The sequence below is a fragment of the Pezoporus wallicus genome, unplaced genomic scaffold (assembly GCF_028554395.1).
Source record: "Pezoporus wallicus isolate ANWC-B61680 ecotype Strahan unplaced genomic scaffold, APGP_CSIRO_Pwel_v1 contig_11792, whole genome shotgun sequence".
NCBI lineage: Eukaryota > Metazoa > Chordata > Aves > Psittaciformes > Psittacidae > Pezoporus > Pezoporus wallicus.
In genome coordinates, this window is record NW_026640988.1 from 43,604 (window position 1) to 55,124 (window position 11,521).

General features: G+C 47.6%; 4 gene segments (V, D, J or C); 2 read left to right on the top strand and 2 right to left on the bottom strand.

Annotated features, from left to right (window-relative positions):
• Positions 1-2,726: 2,726 nt before the first annotated feature.
• Positions 2,727-3,264, bottom strand: LOC130605748 (immunoglobulin heavy variable 3-23-like). The segment is given in 2 exon segments: positions 2,727-3,097; positions 3,200-3,264. Coding segments are annotated over 2 exon segments (417 nt in total).
• Positions 3,265-5,935: 2,671 nt separating this feature from the next.
• Positions 5,936-6,341, bottom strand: LOC130605749 (immunoglobulin heavy variable 3-64D-like). The segment is given in 1 exon segment: positions 5,936-6,341. A coding segment is annotated over 1 exon segment (405 nt).
• A 1,812-nt stretch (positions 6,342-8,153) lies between these two features.
• LOC130605750 (immunoglobulin heavy variable 3-64D-like) lies at positions 8,154-8,882 on the top strand. The segment is given in 2 exon segments: positions 8,154-8,655; positions 8,785-8,882. Coding segments are annotated over 2 exon segments (600 nt in total).
• A 716-nt stretch (positions 8,883-9,598) lies between these two features.
• LOC130605751 (immunoglobulin heavy variable 3-64D-like) lies at positions 9,599-10,187 on the top strand. The segment is given in 1 exon segment: positions 9,599-10,187. A coding segment is annotated over 1 exon segment (576 nt).
• Positions 10,188-11,521: the final 1,334 nt, after the last annotated feature.

The window sequence follows — 11,521 nt, forward strand, 5'->3', positions numbered from 1 at the left end:
TTTTCCCAAAAAAAAAGACCCTAAAAATGGACTTTTTAGCCCATTTTTGACCATTAAATCACCTCTGAATCAGTTTTTCTCCTGAAAAAGACCTTAAAAATGGACTTTTTTTGACCATTTTTGACCATTAAATCACCTCCAAATCAATTTTTCACCTAAAAACCACTCCAAAATTGACATTTTTTTTACCCTAAATTTGCCACTAAATCACCTCCAGATCGATTTTTCCTTCTAAAAACACCCCAAAAATGGCCATTTTCAGCCCAAATCTCCCACTAAATCACCTCAAAATGACTATTTCCCAGACAAAAACCCCTCAAAATGGACTTTTTGCCCCATTTTTGCCCCCTCAAACCACCCTTTCCCTCCAAAAAACACCTAAAAACGGACTTTTTCACCCAAAAATGGACATTCCCCCCCCCAAAAAAAAACCCTGCCATTTGATGGCCCCAGCCATCAAAATGGGGTCGCCCTCAAGACACACACACACACACACACGGGTGGATTTTGGGGTGAAAAAGGGCAAAATTGGTCACAATGGGGTGATGGGATGAGGACTTACCGGAGGAGACGGTGACGACGGTGCCGCTGCCCCAGAAGTCAATCCAAGCAGGAAGACCACAATGCGAAGAAGCCAACGCCCTCCCATACAAAAACCCCTCCTCTGGCTCATTTTGGGGCTAAACCCTCAATTTTAACAGATTTGGGCCAATTTTCGCTAAAAAAAATCAAAAACAACGAAATTCCGGGTGTTCCGAACGCTAAAATTGTTCAATTTGGTCCAAATTGTGAAAATTTCATGGTGAATTTGAAGTTTTCCCACCTCAGGCTCCAAAGGACCAAGATTTTGGTGTTTTCCCCCACAAAATGGGAGCAAAAAGGGGACATAAACCCCAAAATGGAAAAAAATGGGGTAAAATTGATCAAAATAAGACAAAACTTCATATTTTGATCATGAGGCATAAATAAAATGGAGAAAAAAGGCCAACATTTGAGGGGCAAAAGGGCAAAAAGGGAAAACTAAGAGGATATTGGAGGGAAAATTGGCCAAAACGTGGAAAATAACCCTAAAATCAAGGCAGAAACTGGCGTAAACAGCAAGAAAATGTTGATTTTGGGGGTGTGAAAGGGGGGTGGAAGTGAAATATCAGCATTTTGGGGGTTCAAAGCGGCAAAAAAAGGGGTAAAGGGTGAAAAAGGCATGGATTTGGTGCAGAATTAGTGAGGAAGGGCAGAAATTGGCTTCGATTTGGGGCAAAAAAGGGCAAAAAGGGTCCAAATTTGGGGGCAAAGAGCCCCAAGTTTCTTGTCATTGTCTGCACCACTGTGATTAGCAGCAGCACCCCAACCAGTACCAGCACCCACAGTGATACAGGATGGGACAATATCCCCCTCTATGGGGCTGAGCTCATCCACCCCGCTCCTCCTCAAGCACCCCCAAAGGGGACAAAGCTGCCCAAAATGGGTGGAAAATGGGGTTTTTAGCCCCAAAATCCCTCTTGTTTCGGTCCGGACGGAGCTTTTCCGTGTCCAAAGGTTCCCGTTCCTCCAGGTGGGGAAATGGGGATAAAAGGTGGGAAAATGGGGGTAAAAGGTGGGGAAATGGGGATGAAAGGTGGGAAAATGGGGATAAAAGGTGGGAAATGGGAATAAAAGGTGGGAAATGGGAATAAAAGGTGGGGAAATGGGGATAAAAGGTGGGGAAATGGGGATGAAAGGTGGGAAATGGGGATAAAAGGTGGGAAATGGGGATGAAAGGTGGGGAAATGGGTATGAAAGGTGGGAAATGGGGATAAAAGGTGGGAAATGGGTATAAAATATGGGAAAATGTCCCTAACAGGCTAAGAAATGGCAATATTTGGGGAGAAATTGGGCATAAATGGGAAAATATCCCTGAAATTGTGTATTGTAGTGGTAGGAAGGGAAAAGTGGGGTGAGATTTGGGAGGAATGTGGCCAAAAAGGGGCAAAATAGGCCCAGGTTTGGGTCAAAAGTGGCCCAAAAGGTGCAACCAGACCCAGGTTTGGGTGAGAATGGGCAAACCAGGGCAAAATTGGGCCTGGTTTGGGTCAAAAGTGGGCAAAATTGGTCAACGTGGGCCATCTAATGGGGGTTTTGGTGGTCCTCAAGGCCTGGGTCTCCATACAAGAGATCCCCATCTCCATCCAATGGGTCCTCACCTCCATCCAATGGGTGTTGCTCTCCATCCAATGGGTGTTGCTCTCCATCCAATGGGTCATGGTCTCCATCCAATGGGTCATGGTCTCCATCCAATGGGTCTTGGTCTCTATCCAATGGGTCCCAATCTCCATCCAATCGGTCCCATCTCCATCCAGTGGGTCCCCATCTCCAACCAATGGATCTTGTTCTCTATCCAATGGGTCTTGATCTCCAAACAATGAGTCCCCATCTCCATCCAGTGGGTTCCCATCTCCATCCAATGGGTCCCCATCTCCATCCAATGGGTCTTGGTCTCTATCCAATGGGTCCCCATCTCCATCCAATGGATCTTGGTCTCTATCCAATGGGTCTTGATCTCCAAACAATGAGTCCCCGTCTCCATCCAATGGGTCTTGAACTCCATCCAATGGGTCCCCATCTCCATCCAAGAGGTCTTGTTCTCCATCCAATGGGTCCCCACCTCCCCCTCAGTCCCTTTCACCACCCACCCCCTCACCCTCCACCCTCCCAACCACAGGCACCGCGCTCCGGCGCCCGCCGCCACCCTATAGCACCCTATGGGCCCCATTCATGCCCGGGCCCCGCATGCCGCCGGCACCACCGTGGGCACTCTTCACGCAGTAGTAAGTGGCCGCGTCCTGCGCCGTGAGGCCGCTCATCTGCAGCGTGACCGTGCCCTGGGAGCTGTCCATGGTGATGGTGGCTCGGCCCTTCACCGACGGCGCGTACCAGGTGCTACCACCATTGCTGTTGATGCTTGCGACCCATTGGAGCCCCTGCCCCGGTGCTTGGCGCATCCATCCCATGCCGTAGCTGCCGAAGGTGAAGCCCGAGGCCTTGCAGAGGAGCCTCATGGAGCCCACGGGGCTTTGGAGGCCGCCTCCGGTCTCCTCCAGCGTCACGGCCGCCCGCAGACCTGGGCATGGACAAGAAGGAGCCATTGAGGCCATGGGGGGCTCAGCGCCGGCACCACGGACCTCCCACCCCCCCCCAGTGCCACCATGGGTCCGGGTCCTACCTGGGACGGAGGCCGCGAGGAGGAGGATGAGGACGGGGAAGGCCATGGCGGTGCCGGTGGCGATGGCGGTGGTGGGGCCATGGGGCGGACGGGTTATGAAGGCAGTGGGGCACGGGGGGGTTTGCATAGGGGGAAGGGGGGGTTAAGAAAGGGGGCGGGGCTATGGGGCGAGGGGAGGGATCAGTTGATGGCGGGGGGGGTGGTTAATCGGTTAATAGCGATGCGGAATTAATGGTGGATTAATTAATCAATTAATTGCGACCGCAATCAATTAATTGGTTGGGGAGTAGACATGGAGTCAATGGCAGATTGATTAATCAATTACTTCTGATCGCAATCAATTAATTGGTTGGGAAGTAGACATGGAGTTAATGGCAGATTAATTAATCAATTCATTGGGAACATGATATGGAATTAATGGCAGATGTGTTAACTGATTAATTGTGATACTGACATGGAATTAATTGCAATTTAAATAATTAATTGGGATAGCAACGTGGAACTAATGGCAGATTGGTAAAGTAATTAATTGTGATCTCGAGGTGGAATTAATAGCAGATTAATTAATTAATTGTGATGCCGACATGGAATTAATTGCAGATTTATTAATCGACTGTGATCACAACATGGAATTAATTGAAGATGAATTAATTGTTTGTGATAACAACACGGAATTAATGGCAGATTAATTAATTGATTCAGATACCAAAAAGGAATTAACAGGAGATTAATTAATTAATATGTAGATCCACGTGGAATTAATTGCAGATTAATTAATTAATTGTGATATGGACGTGCAATTAATGGCAGCTTAGTTAATAACTTAATTGTGCTATCAATGTGGAAATAATTGCAGATTAATTGCTATCAATTAATTGTGATTTAATGGTTTAATGGGAATTTCACGGGGTTTTAGGAAATGTGTCTTAATAAACTTCTAATTAATTAATTAATTGGGTGGTTTGATACTGATTGATTAGGTATTTTTTATACCCCTATGTTTGCCTCGGCCATTTTACACATTTCATTTGATCCTATATTGCTTTTAATCACCTTAACCTATTTTTAATACCATTTTCAATTAATTCCTAGCAATTAATCACTACTGAGGAATAAGAATTACTATTATTAGCAACGTTTAATTATTATTAGCAATGTTTAATGCTTAAGAATTACACATTATGAGTTGTTTAATAGAAACTTCATGAATTTACACTCATTCATTATATATTAATCTATTTATTCTCATTAATCATATATAATAATCTATTTAATTAATTATATACATTAATCTATTTAATCTCATTGTTTAACTTCCCAATTATTTGATAGCACTTACATTTCTTTGCTATCCTTTTACACATTATATTTGAATCGCACCTATTTATCATTGCAGTGCCTTTTATTGGGGCTAGTTAATGAATTAATTAATTAATTAACGGGGTAGCCCCATGCGGCTGCGTGGCAGCTGCTCCCTTGATTCATGAACTAATAGGGAGGTCCCATGGGGCTTCACGGCAGGTGCCTTGGGTCACAACAAGCCTTAATATAGAGACCGAGGCTCCCTTACTTAATGAATTAATTAATAGGGACCCTTAATTGCAATCACTGCAGAGGGTTCATTAATGAGAGTGAATTGATTGATTACCTGCAATTGCTGCAGTGCTCTCAACATTAACTGCAATCACTGCAGTGCCCTCATCATTAACTGCAATCACTGCACTGCTCTCATCATTAACTGCAGTCACTGCAGTGCCCTCATCATTAACTGCAATCACTGCAGTGCCCTCATCATTAACTGCAATCACTGCACTGCTCTCATCATTAACTGCAATCACTCCATTGCTCTCATCATTAACTGCAATCACTGCAGTGCCCTCATCATTAACTGCAATCACTGCACTGCTCTCATCATTAACTGCAATCACTCCATTGCTCTCATCATTAACTGCAATCACTCCATTGCTCTCATCATTAACTGCAATCACTGCAGTGCCCTCATCATTAACTGCAATCACTGCACTGCTCTCATCATTAACTTCAATCACTGCACTGCTCTCATCATTAACTGCAATCACTGCAGTGCCCTCATCATTAACTGCAATCACTGCACTGCTCTCATCATTAACTTCAATCACTGCACTGCTCTCATCATTAACTGCAATCACTCCATTGCTCTCATCATTAACTGCAATCACTGCACTGCTCTCATCATTAACTGCAATCACTCCATTGCTCTCATCATTAACTGCAATCACTTCCCTCATCATTAACTGCAATCACTGCAGTGCCCTCATCACAATCACTGCACTGCTCTCATCATTAACTGCAATCACTCCATTGCTCTCATCATTAACTGCAATCACTCCATTGCTCTCATCATTAACTGCAATCACTGCAGTGCCCTCATCATTAACTGCAATCACTCCATTGCTCTCATCATTAACTGCAATCACTGCAGTGCCCTCATCATTAACTGCAATCACTTCCCTCATCATTAACTGCAATCACTGCACTGCCCTCATCATTAACTTCAATCACTGCACTGCTCTCATCATTAACTGCAATCACTGCAGTGCCCTCATCATTAACTGCAATCACTGCAGTGCCCTCATCATTAACTGCAATCACTTCCCTCATCATTAACTGCAATCACTGCAGTGCCCTCATCATTAACTGCAATCACTGCAGTGCCCTCATCATTAACTGCAATCACTGCACTGCCCTTAGCACTGATTAACCATCACCACTATAACCATCACCACCATAACCATAACCACCGTCACCACCATCACCATAACCATCATTACCCTTCACGCAGTAGTAAGTGGCCGTGTCCTGCGCTGTGAGGCCGCTCATCTGCAGCGTGACCGTGCCCTGGGAGTTGTCCCTGGTGATGGTGGCTCGGCCCTGCACCGATGCCCCGTATCTGGTGGTGCCACCACCACTGCTAATGCTTGCGACGAACTCGAGCCCCTGCCCCGGTGCTTGGCGCATCCATCCCATGCCGTAGTCTCCGAAGGTGAAGCCCGAGGCCTTGCAGAGGAGCCTCATGGAGCCCCCGGGGCTTTGGAGGCCGCCTCCGGTCTCCTCCAGCGTCACGGCCGCCCGCAGACCTGGGCATGGACAAGAAGGAGCCATTGAGGCCATGGGGGGCTCAGTGCCAGCACCACGGACCTCCCACCCCCCCCAGTGCCACCATGGGTCTGGGTCCTACCTGGGGGTGATGGTGGCTCCGTGGCTATGGGGAAGGGTCCATAGGGACCCAATGGGGGGGCTTGGGGGAAAACCTGTGGAGGTTTGGGTCAATGGATAGAGATTTGGTTCAATGGATGAAGATTTAGGTCAGTGGATGAAGATTTGTGTCAATGGATGAAGATTTGGGTCAATGGATGAAGATTTGGTCAATGGATGAAGATTTGGGTCAATGGATGAAGATTTGGGTCAATGGATGAAGATTTGGGTCAATGGATGAAGATTTGGTCAATGGATGAAGATTTGGGTCAATGGATGAAGAATTGTGTCAATGGATGAAGATTTGGGTCAATGGATGAAGATTCGGGTCAATGGATGAAGATTCCGGTCAATGGATGAAGATTTGGGTCAATGGATGAAGATTTGGTCAATGGATGACGATTTGGGTCAATGGATGAAGATTTGGTCAATGGATGAAGATTCGGGTCAATGGATCCAGATTTGGGCTTCGCCTTCGGAGACTACGCCATGGGATGGATGCGCCAAGCCCCAGGGCAGGGGCTCCAATGGGTCGCAAGCATTAGCAAGGGTGGTGGTTACACCTACTACGCGCCATCGGTGAAGGGCCGAGCCACCATCACCAGGGACAACTCCCAGGGCACGGTCACGCTGCAGATGAGCGGCCTCACGGCGCAGGACACGGCCACTTACTACTGCGTGAAGAGTGGTTATGCTGGTGGTGGTGGTGGTGCTTATGGGGCTGGTTACGGTGGTGCTGATGGTGGGTACGGTGGTATAGCCGTGACCAGCACCATACCCACCATAACCAGCATAGCGAGCGCCATAACCACCATAGTCATCATAACCACCATCGCCACCATAACCAGCACCAACACCAGCACCAGCACCATACCCACCAGAACCACCATAACCAGCATCATACACACTGTAACCACCATAACCAACATATCCAGCACTATAACCACCATAACCAGCACCGTACCCACCATAAGCACCCTCACCACCACCATAACCAGCACCAGGAGCACCACCACCAGCACTCTTCACGCAGTAGTAAGTGGCCGTGTCCTGCGCCGTGAGGCCGCTCATCTGCAGCGTGACCGTGCCCTGGGAGTTGTCCCTGGTGATGGTGGCTCGGCCCTTCACCGACGGCGCGTATTCGGTGTAACCACCATTGCTGCTAATCCTTGCGACGAATTCGAGCCCCTGCCCCGGGGCTTGGCGCATCCATCCCATGGTGTAGCTGCCAAAGGTGAAGCCCAAATCTTCATCCATTGACCCAAATCTTCATCCATTGACCAAATCTTCATCCATTGACCCAAATCTTCATCCATTGACCCAAATCTTCATCCATTGACCCAAATCTAGATCCAATGACCCAAATCTTCATCCATTGACCCAATCTTCATCCATTGACCAAATCTTCATCCATTGACCCAAATCTTCATCCATTGACCAAATCTTCATCCATTGACCCAGATCTTCATCCATTGACCCAAATCTTCATCCATTGACCCAAATCTAGATCCAATGACCCAAATCTTCATCCATTGAACCAAATCTTCATCCATTGACCCAAACCTCCACAGGTTTTCCCCCAAGCCCCCCCATTGGGTCCCTATGGACCCTTCCCCATAGCCATGAAGCCACCATCACCCCCAGGTAGGACCCGGACCCATGGTGGCACTGGGGGGGGTGGGAGGTCCGTGGTGCTGGCACTGAGCCCCCCATGGCCTCAATGGCTCCTTCTTGTCCATGCCCAGGTCTGCGGGCGGCCGTGACGCTGGAGGAGACCGGAGGCGGCCTCCAAAGCCCCGGGGGCTCCATGAGGCTCCTCTGCAAGGCCTCGGGCTTCACCTTCGGCAGCTACGGCATGGGATGGATGCGCCAAGCACCGGGGCAGGGGCTCGAGTTCGTCGCAAAAATTGACAGCAATGGTGGTTACACCAGATACGGGGCATCGGTGAAGGGCCGGGCCACCATCACCAGGGACAACTCCCAGGGCACGGTCACGCTGCAGATGAGCGGCCTCACGGCGCAGGACACAGCCACTTACTACTGCGTGAAGAGTGCTGGTGGTGGTGGTGGTGCTTATGCTGCTTATGGAGGGTGTGGTGCTGGTTATGGTGGGTGTGGTGGTTCTGGTAGGTATGGTGCTGGTGCTGGTGTTGGTGCTGGTTATGGTGGCGATGGTGGTTATGATGACTATGGTGGTTATGGCGCTCGTTATGCTGGTTATGGTGGGTATGGTGCTGGCCATGGCTATACCACCGTATCCCCCATACCCACCATCAGCACCACCACCACCACCACCACCACCACCACCACCACCACCACCACCACCACCAGTATAACCACTCTTCACGCAGTAGTAAGTGGCCGTGTCCTGCGCCGTGAGGCCGCTCATCTGCAGTGTGACCGTGCCCTGGGAGTTGTCCCTGGTGATGGTGGCTCGGCCCTTCACTGACGGCGCGTAATCGGTGCCACCACCCTTGTTAATACTTGCGACGAACTGGAGCCCCTGCCCCTGTGCTTGGCGCATCCATCCCATGGCGTAGCTGCCAAAGGTGAAGCCCAAATCTTCATTCATTGACCCAAATCTTCATCCATTGACCAAATCTTCATCCATTGACCCAAATCTTCATCCATTGACCCAAATCTTCATCCATTGACCCAAATCTTCATCCATTGACCAAATCTTCATCCATTGACCCAAATCTTCATCCATTGACCAAATCTTCATCCATTGACCCAAATCTTCATCCATTGACCAAATCTTCATTCATTGACCCAAATCTTCATCCATTGACCAAATCTTCATCCATTGACCAAATCTTCATTCATTGACCCAAATCTTCATCCATTGACCAAATCTTCATCCATTGACCAAATCTTCATCCATTGACCCAAATCTTCATCCATTGACCAAATCTTCATTCATTGACCCAAATCTTCATCCATTGACCAAATCTTCATCCATTGACCAAATCTTCATCCATTGACCAAATCTTCATCCATTGACCCAAATCTTCATCCATTGACCCAAACCTCCACAGGTTTTCCCCCAACCCCCCGCATTGGGTCCCTATGGATCCTTCCCCATAGCCACGAAGCCACCATCACCCCCAGGTAGGACCCGGACCCATGGTGGCACTGGGGGGGGTGGGAGGTCCGTGGTGCCGGTGCTGAGCCCCCCATGGCCTCAATGGCTCCTTCTTGTCCATGCCCAGGTCTGCGGGCGGCCGTGACGCTGGAGGAGACCGGAGGCGGCCTCCAAAGCCCCGGGGGCTCCATGAGGCTCCTCTGCAAGGCCTCGGGCTTCACCTTCGGCAGCTACGGCATGGGATGGATGCGCCAAGCACCGGGGCAGGGGCTCGAGTACGTCGCAAGCATCAACAGCAATGGTGGTAGCACCTGGTACGCGCCGTCGGTGCAGGGCCGGGCCACCATCACCAGGGACAACTCCCAGGGCACGGTCACGCTGCAGATGAGCGGCCTCACGGCGCAGGACACGGCCACTTACTACTGCGTGAAGAGTGGTTATGCTGGTGGTGGTGCTCCTGGTGCTGGTTATGGTGGTGGTGGTGGTGCTTACGGTGGTTATGGTGGGTACGGTGCTGGTTATGGTGGGTATAGTGCTGGATATGCTGGTTATGGTGGTTACAGTGTGTATGATGCCGGTTATGGTGGTTCTGGTGCTGGTGCTGGTTATGGTGGCGATGGTGGTTATGATGACTATGGTGGTTATGGCTTAATTATTAGCCCTATTTGAGGGGCTAACGCTCACCCTGCCCCCGAAATGCAGGTGCGAGAGCAGCTGCTGCAGCCAAGGGCCCGAAAGCGACCGCCGGCGCCTATTTTTGGGTTAAAAAGGGCCCGTTTTGGGGTTTCGGGGCTCTTCGTGGCTATTTTTGGCAGCAGCAGCTGCGCGGGAAAACCCCAAAGCGGGCGGGTTTGGCCCCAAAAGGGGGCCGGCCCAGACACAGGGCGCGGGACGGGACCGTCGCTCCTCGGTGATGGCTATTAGCGCTATTAATTGCGGTCGATTAGTGCTAACGATTGCATTAAAGTGACGGGCTTTGCTAATTATTAATCGGTTCTTATTTGATTATTTATTTATGATTAAATTATTTGCTATTATTCGCTACAGTTGACTGGGAATTTGATGGGAATCGCTATTTTTATTGCTAATATTCACCAATTTGCTGGTTTTAGACCTATTATCCCGTCCTCCTATGACCTCGCTCCTTTATTCCCTATTAACTTATTAATCGGTTATTCCAACTTATTAATCGATTATTTGAGTCTCAGAGGAACCATTATTAGCTCCATTAGTCTCTTTTTTTACTCTTATTAGCACAAATCCTTCTATTTCTAGTATTAATATTAGCATTTGTGTTATTAATATTATTTATTAGCATTATTATTGTTATTGGCAATAGTATTAAATTATTACCACTACTTTGTCCTCCTTTTTTATAGTAATATTATCATTAATAGCACTAAAATAATGAAATCATAATAATATTGTTAGAAATAACCGGTGTATATAACAGAATATGAGAAATTAATCGGTTTCCAATGGAAATGATTAGGTTTCTATTAGAAATCATTACGTTTATATTGCAATTAATAGAAGCACTTATTAGCGTTAGAGAGCATTCTGGTTTTGTTAACGGGAATTAATTAGGAGCCTTTTATTAGGAGGAATTGCCCTTTATCACTATTATTAGAGCAAAAATCGCTGCGTTATTGGGGTTTATTCGCTATTTTATAGGTGCATTAGGCGTTTATTAACTTGTAATTTTATCATAATTTAGCTTTATTTTTGTTATTATTATTTCTATTATTATTAGATTAATCATTGTTAATTATTATCATCAAAACCTCCCACTGTATTTGCCCTCCTTCTAATTATCAGCCCCATCTATTCCTTGATTAATTCCTGTTATTAGCACAAATGCTCCTATTTTATCATTGCCTCATTGCATTAGCTCCATCATTAATCACTATTATCCCTAATAATCGCATTTGATTCTCATTATTATCACCTCTGCAGGGGTTTGCACCACTTTATTAGCTCTTAATAACAGTAATGATACTAAT